This window comes from Dermochelys coriacea, chromosome 10 (assembly GCF_009764565.3).
Source record: "Dermochelys coriacea isolate rDerCor1 chromosome 10, rDerCor1.pri.v4, whole genome shotgun sequence".
Taxonomy (NCBI): Eukaryota; Metazoa; Chordata; order Testudines; family Dermochelyidae; genus Dermochelys; species Dermochelys coriacea.
In genome coordinates, this window is record NC_050077.1 from 24,436,605 (window position 1) to 24,456,188 (window position 19,584).

Here is a 19,584-nt window from a genome sequence, read left to right on the forward strand (position 1 = left end):
ACTCTAACTTGGACTCCACAGTTTCCACTGTATGAGCAATCACTAACTGTTCAGTGTGAAAACGCAGAAGGTGTGCACCAATTAAAATAACATTATCATGTTCAGTGACCAAAACAAATGTCTCTGCAAGAGGTGTTTCACATTTTTTCAAGGTGGTGACATGTCTTACAAACTTTATACATTAGATTCCTTTATTGGAAAAACATAAAGGAGCAGAGAAAAGTGAATTGTACAGTGTGCAGCAGTGACTCTTCCCACTCGTTCATACCATGTTTTTTTAGTTGCTTGCTTTTCTGCTATATATAAAACTAATGACAAAAATTAGTACTCACTTCAAACTTGAATCGGAGCAGCAGGGAGACTCAAGCTGAATAAGTGCTGTAAAATGAAACTTTACAAAATCCCTTTAATTATTGTTAATTAGCTAAGTACATGAAAAGAACCCATGTTATGAAAGCACTAGTCTTTATAGACTCAAAAAATATAACAAATTCTGCAAACTTCCACTGGAAGTTTTGCCTGGGTTGGGACTAGAATTTTAACCAGAGGTATTTCTGACTGAGCTATTACTGATACTCCCACAAAAATGCCCAAGCTATGTTCAGCAATTTTATATTTTTGAGCAGAATGTGCTTGATTAAGTTATATATAGCATGCTTTTAAAAATTCTGCTTCTCTGGTCTTTATTCCTTGAAGTAATAAAGGGAGATGTGGCATATATTTGTAAGGCATGGGCGGGGGACAATTCCATGCCTTATCATCTTCAGACTTCACTTGGCCTTTCCCCAGTGCAAAGTTTTAAAACAGCGAAAGTAAATCATGATATAGTTCTGACATTAACTAAAGTTACATTCCCCTTATATTTGAAAGAAATGGGCAGAGGTCAAGTTCATCCTATAACAGAGGTGGGCAAACTACGGCCCCTGAGCTCCTGGCTGGGGAGGTTAGCCCGCAGCCCCTCCCTTGCTGTTCCTCCTCCCCTGTAGTTATGCTGCTGCGCAGGTAGCACAACTTGCACCTGCCCCCCCCCCAGGCTTCCCAATAAGACTGTTCTGCCGCTCTGAGCGGCATGGTAAGAGGGTGGGGGGAGAGGGGGTTGGATAAGGGGCAGGAGGTCCGGGGGGGGCAGTCAGGGGACAGGGGGTGGTTGGATGGGGTGGAGGTTCAGGGTGGGGCAGAGAGCAGGGGGGGTTGGCTAGGGGGTGGGGTCCTGGGGGAGCAGTTAGGGAGGGGGGTCCTGGGAGGGGGCGGTCAGGGGACAAGGAGTTGGGGCTGGATGGGTTGGGAGTCCCAGGGGGCCTGTCAGGGGGCAGGGAGTGGATAGGGGTTGGGGCAGTCAGGGGATAGGCAACAGGGAGGGTTGGATTGGGGGTGGGGTCCTGCGGGGTGGTAGGGGCAGGGGTCCCGGGAGGAAGCGGTCAGGGGACAAGGATTGGGGGGGTTGGATGTGTTGGGGGGTCTGAAGGGGGCAGTCAGGGGAGGGAAAATGGGAGGAGGCTGATGGGGGGCGGGGCCCAGGCTGTTTGCTTAGGCACAGCCTTCCCTACCCGACCCTCCATACCATTTCGCAACCCCGATGTGGCCCTCGGGCCAAACAGTTTCCCCACCCCTGTTCTATAAGCTACAATATCTGCTCACCTTTGATGCTTCTCTAGTAGTATTATTCTCTAGTATTATTTTCCTTCTTTTGATATTCAACTAATCAACTTACGCTCAGGAATACCCTTCTCTGAATTTCAGTTGTTCATTCTCCATGAAAAGTTAAAATAGTCTACTGAAAATCTTTACCGCTAGAGATAAATTAGTGTAAAGTAGGAGTAAAGTCTACTACACCTGGTATAAAATCTTCAAAATGATTACAAAAAAGGTGCTGATCACAAAATAAGAGAAAATTATGCAGTTTCTTGTAAGATTTTTCCAACAGGATAGGGAGGGGAGAGAGAAATAGTTAGCAAATATCTTGGTTATAGCTAGGGCCTTACCAAATTCATGGTCCATTTTGGTTAATTTCACATAATGGGATTTAAATATCATATATTTCATTATTTCAGCTATTTAAATCTGAAATTTCATGGTGGTGTAATTGTAGGGGTCCTGACCCAAAAAGGAGTTGTGGAGGGAGTCACAAAGTTATTGTCGGGGGAGTTACGGTATGGCCATCCTTACTTCTGTTCTGCTGCTGGCGGGGCACTGCCTTCAGAGCTGGGCACCTGGAGAACAGCAGTCACTCTCTGGCCTCCCAGCTCTGAAGGCAGTGCCGAAGTAAGGGTGGCAATACCATGACCCCCCTAAAATAACCTTGCAACCCCCCCTGCAACTCCCATTTGGGTGAGGGCGCCCAATTTGAGAAACACTGGTTTCCCCATGAACTCTGTGTAGTATAGGGTAAAGGCACACAAGAGACCAGATTTCACAGAGGGAGACTAGATTTCACGGTCCATGACGCGTTTTTCATGGCCAGGAATTTGGTAGGACCCTAGTTATATCCCTAATCTCATAATATACTTCATCATTAAATAGAATTGATGTTCTTGATTGGTGCTTAAATCACATATCTTGAATAACAATCTGGTTTCTAACCCATTGTCTCACTTTCTAAACAGGCAAGATCAAAACAAGCTTAACTTGCCCAGCAAGGTGTAAATTAATTTGTTCTTGCGTCAGTCACTGTCTTCTTCTGATTCTGGTACAAAGAGGAAAAGTATCCCATTGCAGATTGCAAATAAATATTTGCATCATTTACCTGACTAAATGTTTTAGCTCTTCCCCAGAAGAAGTAAGGATACACAATGAAGTCAATGGAGCGATGACCATTTTTACCAGTGGTGATGCTTTTAAAACTTTAAAGAAAACATAAATTAATATTTTTAAGTGTTTTTGAACCTGATCCTCCCCTTTGGGGAGTTTTGCATGTTTACAGGCTGTTGGATTGGGCCTGCAATTTCCCAGCTTCACCAAAATGATCACTTTTGCCAAATAAATCCTGTGCATGTAATGTCTGAATATTTTCCTTATATGCACATAAAGATAGATCCTTATATGCACTTGTCGATACCACTGAATTTTTAAAGGTGTCTGCCTGCAACTTTCCATCTTGCTGCTATCCTTAGCTGTAAGTCTCCAGTTGTTCTTTAACTGTGCTATTAGGTCGTGCTCCTGCTCCCATTTTAAGGTAGTGGCAAAAAAAATCATTCAGAGCACATGTGGCCAGATCTTTAGCTGATATAAATCAACATATCACCAGTGAAGACTATGGAGTATCTGAGGATCTGGTCCATAACATTAATGCTAACACACTGAATGCTCTGCAGCAAAGTTCTGTCTTATCCTCTTAATTATTGTTTTAATGAGCTGGACCATTGGATGGTATTAATCGCAAATTGCTTGCTTGTAATATGTGGATAAGTCAAGTCATAGTCAAAATTTGTTAAAAGGCCGTTTCAATAAATCCTGCAATAGTAGGCAAACTTTAGAAAGTTTAATATGTTGCCAAAGCTCCATTGAATGCTAATGTATCTTTTCTAAATAAGTGATTTCAGAGATGACATCCTTCAAGGAGAGAGCTTCATTTCAATCATTTCGCTCATCTTGCCAGATTCCTTTAGTTATGTTGTTACCCAATGTTTCTGAAACATGCATGACCATGGAAGTGATTGTGACAGTAGCTGGGGCTCTGAGCGTCTATATGTGCATATTAGAAAAGGATACATTTGTAAGTATTTCTCTGAGCTGTATTGTGGCTGATAGTCTGTTCATGTAAGTCTCCTTGCTCTTTGGAGTTCCCTGATGTGCCCCCGGAATCTATGCAGGCAATGGCCCTTGCACAGATCCTTCACTTGGAGGAGCAATTCCATTATGCTTATAGTCATGAGTGGTACATAGGGATGCAGTGAAAGGATGTGATGGATTTCATCATCAAGTCTATTTACACATTCTAAATGCTATTATTTATCTGTTTTATTTGTGCATAGTAGGTCCTTTTGCCATTGCAACTGAGCACACCACGGATAAAAAAGTATCAGTCACAGTTTAGAAATCTGAAAAGCAAAAAAGCAAAGAGAGTGCATTAGATTTAATTATTGGTTTGGTAATATTTCTCCAAATAGTCAATCACTTGGTTATTTACTTTGTATTGGAGAAATAATGTAAAGTTAGATTAATGGAAATGGTTTGGGATGTTTAATTCCTTTAGGTGTAGTGATGTGAAATGCTGACTCTGAGCATATTTTCAATGTGCTCAGTTTGTATGTAGCTGTGAGTATCCATGAAAGAAAGACTTTTTTTAGCTTTATAATTGGAGTCCCTGGGGAATTGCTCCTATAAATGTTCAGCAGTAAAATATACCATGTTTAATTCTTTCCCCAATATGCCTCATAGTGTCCTTAATTCATCAAACTGGATATTACCCAAATCTATTGGAAGGCTAGCACTGGCAGTCACATGACATGACATGACAATGACATGACAATACCTTTTGACATGACAATACCTGCCAAGGCAGAAGATTTAATTAGCACCAGTGATGCACACATTATTGCCCTAGTTGGCTTTTATCATAGTTTGACCCTATGGTAGGATTTGCATTGGGGTTAAGCCCTAGAAAATCCTCCTGTTGGGTACTTAAGGCTCTAAAAACAATAACACTGCTTGCCTCCTTAACAAACAAAAAGACTCAAACACCTGTGCAGAGAGTTCTCTGCATGAAGCTGGTATAGTTCAATGGACAGAATACACAACTGGGCATTAACAGACCTGAGTTTCAATTCTGAGTCTAACACCAACTTGCTGTGTGACTTTGGTCATAGATGTATCTGCTTCCTTATCTCCTGCAGTTTCCCCATATGTAAAATAGAAATAATAGTTCTTAGCTGAATTCATAAGGCACTTTGAGATGAACTGTGATATATGTTTGTATTAATAATAAAGTCATTAGAGGAATGACTGACACTTTTCTAGAGATAGCGTTAGAAACCTTGAACAGCCGATGCTTGAAATTCTTCAAAAAATGATATATATATATTAACATGATGATCTATGAAGAATATCAGTGTCTGAAAATGAAATAAACATGTCCTGTTGTTACCACCGGGGATAAAGTAAAATTATATAACTGATGGTATATGCTTTGATAATCTAGTAATTTTAATTTGTGTAAATTTAGAATATAAAATCTAAATAGAAATTTAGAAAATGACCTGTCCATGTATGAAATATTAGAAGCCTGTAAAGAGTTTATTATAAAGTACACACAAGTATCGTGATATAAGTGGTCGTCTTTTGTTAGATGACAAAAGTGGATTTTTGTTGGATGACATAAACATAATAGGGAGACATAAGGAAAATGGAATGTGTCAAATATTGTGACTGAGAATATACACCTAAGCAAGGCAAACTCAAGGAAAGTGTCCGATGGCAAATTAAGGATGCCCATGTGCCCACTAGGACAACACACATAGATGCAAGTTATAGAATGCAAGACCATTCTTCAAATTTACTTCCATTTAACTAATCTCATGAGGACTGGAACATGTTGCTAGACACTCCTAGATTATCATTATTATAAATCAGTAGTAATTATTTTATTACTGGATATAATACGATTCTAATTTGAGATGGGCAGAGTGATCTGAATGTAATGTGATGAGTAGTGAATGCAGAGTATGCAAGTACAATGGGTCTGAATTGTAGAGCTGCTGACAGCTCCCATTGAAATAAATTAGATTTGTGGTAGCTCTGCACCTCTGTAAACCAGGCCTGTGTGTTCAGTGTTGCTTCACACATATACTGCACATGCAATAAAGATGCTTCCCTTTTGTTTAATAATCCAGCTGGACTACAGTGTTTCACAATAAGAGTTGGTAAATCTACATCAGCATAGTGGAGTTAATTCATTCAAATAGTGTAGAGATCTATTGGTTCATCTATAATTACTAGTTTGACTTACTTCCTTTACTTTCAAGTGATTTGAGAAATTTCCCAAGTAGATAAATAGATGCTCATGTCATTTTTCCTAAAGATTTAATCTGCCATTGCAATTACTGGTGGTTGGTGTTACTGACTACAAGAAAACAGCAAAATCTGTCTGGCTGTGTTATATGTAAAATGTAAAAAAGATTCTTTGAACTTCGTACAGTCACTGAAAGTTAGAGAGGTAACCATTATGGGCCTTAAGAGGACAGAAGACACAGACACCCTCTCTTCTTTGCACATCAATCCAATTATAGTAACCTTTCATTGTCTTTTGCATATTCTAGGATGTGATGTCCACATTCTTCCAGTTTGGGGCGTCTATCCAGCAGGAAGCCATTGTCATGCTGAAAGTGATGCAAGATTATGACTGGCATGTCTTTTCCCTGGTGACCAGCACCTTTCCTGGATATCGGGACTTCATAAGTTTCATCAAGACCACAGTGGAAAACAGTTTTGTGGGCTGGGACATGCAGAATGTGATCATACTTGATACTGCCATTGGAGATGCCAAGACCCAGATTCAGTTGAAGAAAATTCATTCATCTGTTATCCTGCTTTATTGTTCCAAGGATGAAGCTGTTTACATTCTTGATGAAGCCCGTTCCCTAGGCCTTACAGGCTATGATTTCTTCTGGATAGTCCCCAGCCTGGTTAGTGGCAACACAGAAATCACTCCCAAAGAATTTCCTTCAGGGCTAATTTCAGCATCCTATGATGAATGGGACTACAGTTTAGAAGCTCGGGTGCGGGACGCTCTTGGGATTATCAGCACAGCTGCATCAGCCATGTTGGAAAAGTACTCCTTCGTTCCAGAAGCAAAAACCAGCTGCTATGGACAACTAGAGAAGACTGATCGACCATCTCACACACTACACAAGTAAGACGTTCTACTTTTTTCCTACACTATACATGGATTTGAAGATTATTTTTTTCAGATTAGTACCAATATATTTCCTTGTAGTAAAATAATACTTTTTATTAATCCCTTCAGCCTCCTTATAAAAGATATGCTGTATTTATTGTTTGTCAGAGATTTCCAGGGGATTTCTACAAAAAGGTCTGGTATGTTGTTATTTGTACTATTCTATGGAACTGATGCCATGTTCCTTGCACTAGAGAGTTACCATCTCTTTGGATCTGGTACCTTCAGAAATCTGGTTTCAGTATAGTGGGTTGGTGGGACATTAATTAATTATCTATTGTGTCTGTAATCATTTCTCAAAAATGTAATGTGGAGGTGAAATTGCCAAAATACTATGCAGGCCTTGACTGAGTTTGCGTTACTCCCTTTAACTCCTAGAGGACTCTAATTAGTTAATACTTTGTACATCTTTTTACTCTGTGTTAAAATGGTGATGCAGGAAATTATACACGTCCAGGGTAATCTGGGCAACTAATAACAGACAGGGACAGAAGTCTGTTACTATTGTAGTTTTTTGCTACCTCTGCTTGTAAGTATTTTACCTTGGAAACTTATGTAAAAAGTCATCAGCATTAACTTAAGTTGACATGGAAGTATTCTCGCAATATTGTGTCACTTTTCAAATGGGAACAGTTTGTTTAGTTTCAATAAACTCTTCTCTAGTCTTGTCTTAGGGGTACTGGGATGCTCGAGTAAATGTAAGTCAAAGTCCTGACCACTTGTGAGAGAACCTTTAATAACCACACTTAACTGCATTCTGCTTCCCTAAAGTCTCCCCTGTATATGTAATTGGATATCGTATTCTTCAATACCTGTACTTACATGGTTGTGTAATGAATGATGCTGTGATGAGTACCAAGATGTATTTGAGCAAGTATGCTACAAGTATGCTTGGGAAGTGTCCAGTCAGGGAATGGCAAGAATGCTGTTTGATTTAAGTGGCAATCACACAACACAAAAAAAATATTCAAAGCTGTGCTTATGGGAAAGAATTTAAGCACTCTAGAGGCTGAAATATTTTTGTATAAACTATTCATTGAATAATTTCCAAATAACCAGGCAAAATAGTAAAAAATGGAAGTCTGAATAATTCACAAACAGAGAAAGGAGCCAGGTTCTGGTCCTCCTAATTTCTCCAGAATTTTGAAAATGTGAAAAGAAAGAGGAGAAATATGTGTATAGAATTCCTAAATACAGTAACGCATGCAAAATTGTAGCTATTTTCTTTTGCTGATAATGAATGTGACTTATAAGTATAGTATATAGAAATACATAGTTTTGAGAGAGAAATCAATACATTCTTATATTTTAAATAGAATTAAGTAATACATTTATCCACCATTCAAATCATTCTCTCTTTCTCTCTCTCCTTTTTATACCTGCTGGTATACCATATTGCTTTTCCTCTTCCAGAGTTATGACTCCTGACACACAGTAACTTTAGAAGGGACACACACACACACACAAAACTAGAAATCCTCTCCAGAAATACTGTGTGTGTGTGTGATACCTAATGGAATGTCAATCAGTAAAAGGGGCATTGCCCATATGACCTATAATTTGGCTACTGCTCAGTATCACAGTACATTCACATTAGAATATATGCACTCACTGTGGCCAGATATTAATCACTTACTCTGGGTTTATTAAAAAGCAAAAATGATTTTATTAAGTATAAAAATTAGAATTTAAGTGGTTTCAAGTAATAACAGACAGAACAAAGTAAATCACAAAGCAAAATAAAAGAAAACACGCAAGTCACAGCCTAATACATTAAGAAATTGATTACAGGTAATATCTCACCCTCAAAGATGTTCCAATAAGCTTATTTCACAGACTAGACTCCTTCCTAGTCTGGACCCAATCCTTTCCCCTGGTACAGTGTTTGTTAGATCCAGCAGACATCTCAGGTGGTAAGCAGGGGTTTTCTCATGACTGGCCACCTCTTTTGTCCTAGTCAATGGGAGCCATCAAGATTTTAAACCACCATTAATGGCCCATACTTTGCATAATTACAATAGGACCTCAGAATTATACTTCATATTTCTAGCTTCAGAAACAAGAATGATACATGCATACAAATAGGAGGAATATATTCAGTAGGTTATAACCTTTGTTATGATACCTTACAAGAGACCTTTTGCATAAAGCATATTCCAATTACATCGTATTCACACTTCTAAGCATATTTCCATAAAACATATGGAGGGCAACATCACACAGGGTGCATGTGTAAACCTCCAGATGTGGAGAACAGCTTTTCTTTATGTCCACTTTGAGAAAAGGAGATTGAGTTATGCTTTCGTATAGTGTAGAATAGGCATGCGTATTTATATTAAGAATTGGTATGTAAAATTATGGCATCCAGGAATAGCTGCTTTTCCTTTCAAAATGGCTCCACTTTGGTGCTGCTGCCGTCTATGTAGACATCATTGTCGGCAGTTTCTGCTAAATGTCAAATACTGTATCATGTAGAGCTTTTCTTGCTTCATATCCACATTCCATAATTAGTGTGGCCCTGGTGAGGAGCTGCACTAAGTGGTAGGCTTCCTCCTCCTGGCTCCCTCCATCCCACCGTGAGCCTCTGAAAGAACTGTGGAAAATCACCAGAATTGCTGCAGAAAAATCTGTGAATTCCCCCCACCACGGGGCGGGGGTGAAGGGAGGAGGAAGAGGAGGGAAGGGAGGAACACTCAAAAAACTATGCAGTGACAACCTGTTGCAACATAGCTACTGGCAATATGTTTCCAAAATCATTTATTCTAAGACAGAACAAATCTGAATCAATGACAGATTCACTGTAATCTCTATATGAAGTTTTTATTGCTCTTGATTTCTTCTTTTATTAAGTATATGTCAACATTTTAAAAAAATCCCCAAAAAACTACTGACACTGTGCTCACTAAATCACACACTTTAATATTAGAGCTTACACTGAAAAGATAAATTCCACGTTAACTCTGCACCCCAAATTCCATGAATGTTGCAGTCTTGAATATCTTTCACAGTTATACCCTTTCACTTTTAAAAGCTCTTGTATTAAAAAAAACACTGTTCAAGGTGGAAGTCCATTTTAAAGCTTGGATATGTTTTGAAACATTTTACCTTGTTCAGTTACTCACTGCTTTGGAGCGGAACTAGCAATTTAGCATTCCTTCTCTGTGTGATCATGAGTTGCCATTAAATCTGTATGACTACAAGGGGAATGTATGCATCTCCGCAATGCAATTAGGCTGTAACATGAAATCCTACAGTATGTAATGCATAATGCACCTGCAAATTACTGGTGGATGGAGCTGTAATATACGGTGAATAAAGCCACTTTCCTGTTGGAAGCAGTCATGTCTACCTATAACATGAGCATAAGTTTTCCTGTATGGAAGACAATTCATTCTCTTCCAAACTTCACAATATAATGGGAGTGGAAAGGGTGCTATTTACTGTTTATAGAGGAAATGTCACAATAATAAGAAATTGCTTGATGTAGTTACTGTAATTAGTCATTTTTATATTTTAAAAAAATTATTATTCTGGAGTACTCAATTAATATTTACTGTATAATGCCAGAATCAATATATACAAATGCTTAGCACTTCCATAGTGCTTTGGAAACATTAACCCTCTTAGTACCGTGGTGCAGCAGATAAGTTGAATGTGCTTCACTTTTACCATCAGAATAATGGAAGTTACCTATTTAAGTGCATTGCCCAAGGCTACACAGCAAGTCAGTGGCTGAGCTAGGATTAGCACTCAGGGCTTTCATGCTGCCTTGTTCTATTTTAAACTAAAAAAAATACATGAAAGCAGTATTAAAGGACGGATTTAAACCAGGAGTATTGACGAACGGGGGAAAGGCTAAAATTATTGTAAATAGTTGAAGGGCTTAAGGTCCACTATGTCATGCCTTACTGATCTGTATTGAATGTCTCACCATAACAGTGAATTACAGATGTGATACAACTTGCAAATGCTGAAGCTGAGAACTCAGTGGGGAGTACTGTATCTTGAAAAAACCCCTAGAGGAAGTAATACCTGATGCTAAATGAGAACAAGCTCAGGAAAGATGAATCCGATGAAGTGAGCTGTAGCTCACGAAAGCTTATGCTCAAATAAATTTGTTAGTCTCTAAGGTGCCACAAGTACTCCTTTTCTTTTAAGCTCAGGAAAGAAGCAGAAAAAAGAGGATTTTAGACCCTCACTTTTATCATCACTGTCAAATTCAGCTTGAAACCTAGCATTATATTCTAAACCCACTTCACTATACCTAGTTTGTTTGTAAATGAAGATAGGTAACATTTTACACACTATTTTTTGCATCCAGATGATCAATTTAAGCTCTGGATTTTTTAAAAGAAAATCTGTTTTGAAGTGAAATCTATTACAAAGCAAAAACTTTCAATGTTTTACCCCTTGACTCCTGTGAGCAACGCACTGGCTGAAGGCATTTTATCTCTCTTGAGCACACACAAACCGTTTCCCCCCTTCACTGCAAATCTAAGATGCTGTTGTTGTCTTTTTTAGACACAGGAAAAATGCTGGTTTGCTTGAATTTATTGGGATAAGCTGATCAATGTCCATTTCTAATATATGTGGGAAGAAATCAGCTTTCCCCTAGAGTGCCTCACCATGTAGAAAAAATGAAAAGGAAAATTCAGAAATATGAAACATACATATTTTTCAAGTTAATGTCTAGAGGTTTACCTCGAGTAGCATTAAATTTAGGAGCATAGGTAACAATTTGCAGTTGAGAAAAACAGAATGGCTGATCTGTTTACATGCTCCCTCCTCACTTGCAATATACCCATAATCTCCCAAGGCAGATATACCATTACACACAATATGGTCACTAACATAACAATACATTTAGAGCTAGCAGTGTATTAACACAATGTCTGAACAAAAACTCCCTCTTCCAAAAAACCCTGCTGATCACCATGAGAAATTCTGCCCTCCCATGAAATAAAAAAGGTGTATGTGTTTGGGTTTTTTTGTTTTTGTTTTTTTATACATGCCATTGGAGTTTTTCTAGTAGGGTAAAAATGTATAAAGTTTTGGAACAAAAATCAGGGACAGGTTTTTGGGTTTTTTTTTTTTGCAAAATATTACCCATTTTTCAATCAGCTCAGATGTGTTCCTTGATGAGCATAGCATAACTGCTATTCTTTGCCCTCACTCCTGGATAGCAAAGAGGTTTGGAGGTGCATCTATAGATACACTATGAAGTGTGGGCGAAATGTATGAACCTACTTACAGCTACAGTGACTATGTGGCTATGCTGGGTAGGTAGTGAATTTCCCTCTGTTTCCAATCTCTGGCCAAAGTGTGAGTCTGGAGCAGTGTGCCCAGCCATTGCTTACTCCTTGCACAATATAAACTCAGATTCTGTGCCCTGCCCCTGTCCTCTACACAGGCCCCATCACTAGCTTGTGTGGGGGCTAGTGCAAAGACTAGTACAAGTGGTCATTCTTGTACTCTACTTCATCCAGCTACAATGCAGAGCTCAGGCGGTGCAGAGGGCATTGGTCTGGAGAAAAGCAGTGCTTAGGAATACAGTACCTGATCCTACATACCCTCAGAGAGACAAGATATGTGAGGTAATATCTTTTAGTGGGCCAACTTCTGTTGGTGAGAAAGACAAGCCTTCGAGCCACACAGAGCTCTCCCTCAAACCCTTTTACAAACTCTGGTTATACAAGTAGCCCTTATTTCTGTAAGTAGTCCAGTTGAAGTCAATAGTAAGCTTAGGCACATACATGGCAAAGTGGAGCCATCTTGAATGAACTTTGAGGCCTTATTCAATAAACAAACCAACAAAACACTGACAAATATCTGTCTATATCTGTTTTGATTAACTTAGTTTGTACAGGTTTCAGAGTAGCAGAACATGTTCTTCTCAGTAGAACATGTCTTGCCTACTGAGGGTTTATCCCTATTACAGTGGGACTCGGTGACACAAGGCTAGAAAGGGTTAAACATCCTGCAGAATAAATGGCTCAAATTCAACCCTTGAAGACATGGGGAGATAATGTTTGTGTTTTTGCATATTTACATGTATCTGGGTAATGGTCAACAATGTAATAAATAGTCCCTGTCTAATTCAGAGATCAAAAGAACACCCTAGCACTTAAAGGAATTGTAAACATGGGATATCTCTGTATTCATCTCTCTTTGAAATGTTTCAGAGTAGCAGCCGTGTTAGTCTGTATTCGCAAAAAGAAAAGGAGTACTTGTGGCACCTTAGAGACTAACAAATTTATTTGAGCATAGGCTTTCGTGAGCTACAGCTCACTTCATCAGATGCATTCAGTGGAAAATACAGTGGGGAGATTTATATACATAGAGAACATGAAATAATGGGTGTTACCATACACACTGTAACGAGAGTGATCACTTACCAGCAGGAGAGCGGGGGGGGAGACCTTTTGTAGTGATAATCAAGGTGGGCCATTTCTAGCAGTTGACAAGAACATCTGAGGAACAGTGGTGGTGGTGGTGGGGGGGAATAAACAAGGGAAATAGTTTTACTTTGTGTAATGACCCATCCACTCCCAGTCTCTATTCAAGTCTAAGTTAATTGTATTCAGTTTGCAAATTAATTCCAATTCAGCAGTCTCTCGTTGGAGTCTGTTTTTGAAGTTTTTTTGTTGAAGAATTGCCACTTTTAGGTCTGTAATTGAGTGACCAAAGAGATTGAAGTGTTCTCCAACTGGTTTTTGAATATTATAATTCTTGACATCTGATTTGTGTCCATGTATTCTTTTACAGAGAGACTGTCCAGTTTGACCAATGTACATGGCAGAGGGGCATTGCTGGTACATGATGGCATATATCACATTGGTAGATGTGCTGGTGAACAAGCCTCTGATAGTGTGGCTGATGTGATTAGGCCCTAGGATGGTGTCCCCTGAATAGATATGTGGAAAGAGTTGGCAACGGGCTTTGTTGCAAGGATAGGTTCCTGAGTTAGTGGTTCTGTTGTGTGGTGTGTGGTTGCTGGTGAGTATTTGCTTCAGGTTGGGGGGCTGTCTGTAAGCAAGGACTGGCCTGTCTCCCAAGATCTGTGAGAGTGATGGGTCGTCCTTCAGGATAGGTTGTAGATCCTTGATGATGCGTTGGAGGGGTTTTAATTGGGGGCTGAAGGTGATGGCTAGTGGCTTTCTGTCATTTTCTTTGTTGGGCCTGTCCTGTAGTAGGTGACTTCTGGGTACTCTTCTGGCTCTGTCAATCTGTTCCTTCACTTCAGCAGGTGGGTATTGTAGTTGTAGGAATGCATGATAGAGATCTTGTAGGTGTTTGTCTCTGTCTGAGGGGTTGGAGCAAATGTGGTTATATCGTAGAGCTTGGCTGTAGACAATAGATCGAGTGGTATGATCTGGATGAAAGCTAGAGGCATGTAGGTAGGAATAGTGGTCAGTAGGTTTCCGATATAGGGTGGTGTTTATGTGACCATCGCTTATTAGCACCGTAGTGTCCAGGAAGTGGATCTCTTTTGTGGACTGGTCCAGGCTGAGGTTGATGGTGGGATGGAAATTGTTGAAATCATGGTGGAATTCCTCAAGGGCTTCTTTTCCATGGGTCCAGATGATGAAGATGTCATCAATGTAGCGCAAGTAGAATAGGGGCATTAGGGGACGAGAGCTGAGGAAGCGTTCTAAGTCAGCCATAAAAATGTTGACATACTGTGGGGCCATGTGGGTACCCATAGCAGTGCTGCTGATTTGAAGGTATACATTGTCCCCAAATGTGAAATAGTTATGGGTGAGGACAAAGTCACAAAGTTCAGCACTAGGTTAGCCGTGACATTATTGGGGATACTGTTCCTGACGGCTTGTAGTCCATCTTTGTGTGGAATGTTGGTGTAGAGGGCTTCTACATCCATAGTGGCTAGGATGGTGTTTTCAGGAAGATCAGTGATGGACTGTAGTTTCCTCAGGAAGTCAGTGGTGTCTCGAAGATAGCTGAGAGTGCTGGTAGCATAGGGCCTGAGGAGGGAGTCTACATAGCCAGACAATCCTGCTGTCAGGGTGCCAATGCCTGAGATGATGGGGCATCCAGGATTTCCAGGTTTATGGATCTTGGGTAACAGATAGAATACCTCAGGTCAGGGTTCCAGGGGTGTGTCTGTAAGGATTTGTTCTTGTGCTTTTTCAGGGAGTTTCTTGAGCAAATGCTGTAGTTTCTTTTGGTAATCCTCAGTGGGATCAGAGGGTAATGGCTTGTAGAAAGTGGTGTTGGAGAGCTGCCTAGTAGCCTCTTGTTCATATTCCGACCTCTTCATGATGACGACAGCACCTTCTTTGTCAGCCTTTTTGATTATGATGTCAGAGTTGTTTCTGAGGCTGTGGATGACATTGTGTTATGAATGGCTGAGGTTATGGGGCAAGTGATGCTGCTTTTCCACAATTTCAGCCCGTGCACGTCAGCGGAAGCACTCTATGTAGAAGTCCAGTCTGTTGTTTCGACCTTCATGAGGAGTCCACCCAGAATCCTTCTTTTTGTAGTCTTGGTAGGAAGGTCTCTGTGGGTTAGTATGTTGTTCAGAGGTGTGTTGGAAATATTTCTTGAGTCGGAGGCGTTGAAAATAGGATTCTAGGTCACCACAGAACTGTATCATGTTCGTGGGGGTGGAGTGGCAAAAGAAGAGGCCCCAAGATAGGACAGATTCTTCTGATGGGCTAAGAGTATAATTGGATAGATTAATAATATTGCTGGGTGGGTTAAGGGAACCACTGTTGTGGCCCCTTTTGGCATGTAGTAGTTTAGATAGTTTAGTGTGATATGTAGATTGTAATGGATTTTTTATCTTCAGTCCTTTTGGTATTATGTCCATCTGTTTGCATTTGGAAAGGAAGATGATGTCTGTCTTTATCTGTATGAGTTTTTTCATGAAGTTGATAGATTTCCACTCTATACAGCTAAATTCAGTGCCTTGCATAATGACAGGTTTCAGAGTAGCAGCCATGTTAGTCTGTATTCACAAAAAGAAAAGGAGTACTTGTGGTACCTTAGAGACTAACAAATTTATTTGAGCATAAGCTTTCGTGAGCTACAGCTCACTTCATCAGATGCATTCAGTGGAAAATACAGTGGGGAGATTTATATACATAGAGAACATGAAGCAATGGGTGTTACCATACACACTGTAATGAGAGTGATCCCTTAAGGTGAGCTATTACTAGCAGAGGGGGGGATGGGTGGGAACCTTTTGTAGTGATAATCAAGGTGGGCCGTTTCCAGCAGTTGACAAGAACGTCTGAGGAACAATGGGGGGTGGGAGGGAGGGGGAATAAACAAGTGAAATAGTTTTGAGATGTAGTAATCTACTAGTGATCTAGTAATGACCCATCCACTCCCAGTCTCTAGTCAAGCCTAAATTAATTGTATCTAGTTTGCAAATTAATAAATTTGTTAGTCTCTAAGGTGCCATAAGTACTCCTTTTCTTTTTAGTTTGTACAGTGTGGCTTAGAAAAACAAACCAATCTAACAACTTATTTGAAAATTTAAAATCAAGTGGAACTTAGTCTTCAATATGATCCTCTACACACATTCATTCCCTGATTTCACTCTCGTCTCTGATATATCGATGTTGCCAACCTGCATCCTATCTGTGAAAGCAATGCATCCCTTACGTGGGAAAGGCTTCTTATATAACAAACCCTGATATTAATTCATTTGGTTCAGTACTTTGATTCCAGCTTCCAGCAATGCCAGATTAATTCCTTTTTTTCTTTTTGAATTTGAGTCAATCCTAATTTTACATGAACACAATGGTTTGATGAATAATCTAACAAGTCTGTGTAATGCGTGTATGCAGCAACAGATCTCTTGACAACCAGTTTACTGAGGATTTGCTTATTTCATTAAGTTCTGTCAAAAATTGGGATAAATAAACATAACATAGTTTGCTACCTGATTAAGAATGTTTCATTACTTAACGGATTATGTCTGGAGCAAAATGTTTTTGTCACTAGTAGGACACTTGCTGTGCTGTCCTAAATCAATATGGAACGATAAAAGCATATTTAGGTATACATTTATTTTCAGTCAATGCAAGAAAAAAATCACTCCTTTTTCTCCTGATAAATCCTAGAATTTCTTGATAATGCATCTTACTTCATTTCTGAAGTTCCCTTGACAGTTGAATTGGACCCATTTCACTTCCACTGATTATACCAGTGATTAATTTTACCCTATGTGTTTGGTACCAGGCTATAGTTTAAGAGTCAGTAATTCCAATCTCTATTTACAATTATATAGATGGACAGCATACTTGACATCTTCTGCTTAGTATCCTATTTTTTGGCAAGTAGTCCAATGCCTGAACAAGTTGCCATTTTTGATGGCTATAATTATCTCTTTGGAATGACAGTTGCTTATGTAAATTCTTTCCTATCACCTATGCTATACTATCCCATTACTTTTATAAGGCAGCATTCATCATCGTGTCTTATAATGGATTTTTTTAAAAGGAATCCAAATGGCAAGTGAAACCACTATTCTTCTGCAGTGATGGTTCATTAATTAAAAGCATTCATGAGGACGTGAGCCTTAAGGTGTGACTGAAGATAATCAAATCTGGCTTCTGGCAGATCTTCAGAGAGTACTAGTTGCATAGATGAAGGCCCTTTAATGAGTGCCAGGCTGCCAGTCCTACCAACTTAATTTTAAACAACCCACTTCCAGGATACCCTCGGTGACGTGAAAAAATTACATCTAAGCCAAACAAATGCCTGAGAAATACACTGCAGTGAACCATTCCCTGATGGCAGGGGATGGATTAGATGATCAAATAGTTCTTAACTTTCTCTAGTTTGTTTCTGCATGGATGATGGCTCCTGATTGGCAACCATGGCATAGTAATTAACTGATCTGATTGGTGAATCATTGTGTGGCAAGTGTAGCTCACTACTGAAGAGCCTATTTTAAACACTGCAAGCTATATTAGCATCTTTGATTAATGCACACACTCTAGTTGCCCCCAATGCTCTCTGAAGAGTGGTGTTAATGGAACTCTTGTCATATTCCACCAGCCCAACAGGAATTGCATGTGACAACACTCATCCAGCTAAGAGCCCACTGGAGAGTGGCGTATCATTGGTGCTGGCTGGCTAGTAGAGGTAGTGTGTTTTTATAATTACTCAAAATGTAAACAACACTTTTCTGTGCCAAATTAGATCAATGTAGATGACCGAGAGTATGAAAGAGTCACAACAAAAGGTTCTTTAGGAATTTAAAAGGAGGCCTATTTTACAGAGGAATTGCCTCTTTTTGCAACTTAAATATGTGCCTCTTTTCCCCAGAATTTGGCATAAATGCACCTGAAGCCGGCATTGAAATGCAACATTTAAAATTGGTGCATTCTTGCTTTTTGGTATATGAAAAAAGATATTTAATCAGATTTCATAGAAAAGCTATGTTTGGAGATGCAAAGTTACCCCAAATGGCAAAAAGTTAATGTAAAAAAATGTTCACTATTTTTTGCAAAGCATGAATTATGAATAATAATGTTGGCTCACTACAACCTATTGTATTTCCAAAGTTTGTGACTGCTAGAAGCAAATATTTCCAATGGCCAGTGATGGCACACTAGATTGGGAGGGCTCTGAGTTACTACAGAGAATTCTTTCCCTGGTGTCGTCTGGTTGCTGGTTCTTGCCCGCATGCTCAGGGTCTAACTGATAGCCGTATTTGGGTTTGGAAAGAAGTTTTCCCCGGGTCAGATTGGCAGAGACTCTGGGTTTTTTTCACCTTCCTCAGCAGTATGGGGTATGAATCATTTGCAGGTTTAAAGTAGTGTAAATGGTGGATTCTCTGTAACTTGAAGTCTTTAAACAATGATTTGAGGACTTCAGTAACTCAGCCAGAGGTTAGGGGTCTATTACAGGAGTGGATGGGTGAGGTTCTGTGTCCTGCAATGTGCAGGAGGTCAGACTAGATTATCATTATGGTCCCTTCTGACCTTAAAGTCTGAGTTATGCTGCACTATTGCTAGCATGTAATGATCAACATTGCAGGCTTGAATGCTGAACCATCCTTTTCAAGCTTTGTCCAGTTCCCCTCAGCTTTTTTTTATCCTGTCCTACTCTTTGCTGCTGATTTCGTACAATCCTGGGCAGAATGACTTCTCCAGAGCTGATGCAACTAATACTTTAAGGAGCAGCTGGCAGGAGGCGTAGATAGTTGGCATGCCAGTTCTTTTTCACAGCCACTGAGCACATTGTTCCCAAAATGGATTCATCCTGTGCTGGCCCCAGGCCTGGGATTCTACAGCTCCCTCAGAACCAGGATATCACAGATGAGAGGTACCCAGGACATAGGGAAACACTTCCTATTTACCATTCGGAAGGGTTTGAAATGAGAAAGAAAAGAGAACTGTCCATATTATAAGACCTTTTAAAAAAAAACTTCCCCAGTGTACAGTTGTGTGTAGTTAAGAGCTACAGTCTGAAAATGCATCAGATCCTAAAACAGATCAAGCTAAATACAAAGGGGAAGAGTAATTTAAAGTAAACGAGTCAGATCACTGGAGTTTTACATGATATCCAGTGCAGTCTATGTAGCATGCCATATAGAGTTCCCTGAGTTTCATTAGCTTACTTTTTAATGGCTTCTTTAAGAAGTCTCTCTGATAATGTATATTTCTGGTGTACCTGTTGATAAGTATTTCCAGAATTACAAAAGTCTCACATAA

At 39.6% G+C, this 19,584-nt stretch overlaps 1 protein-coding gene across 3 annotated transcripts in view; it reads left to right on the forward strand.

The window, feature by feature from the left end:
- Positions 1–19,584, forward strand: part of GRIN2A (glutamate ionotropic receptor NMDA type subunit 2A) — a 321,942-nt gene that overhangs the window by 172,986 nt on the left and 129,372 nt on the right. For all 3 annotated transcript variants that reach the window (XM_043493655.1, XM_043493656.1, XM_043493657.1), the window contains one exon: positions 6,255–6,847. In XM_043493655.1, the coding sequence (XP_043349590.1) occupies positions 6,255–6,847 (593 nt within the window). The remainder of the gene's footprint in view (positions 1–6,254; positions 6,848–19,584) is intronic.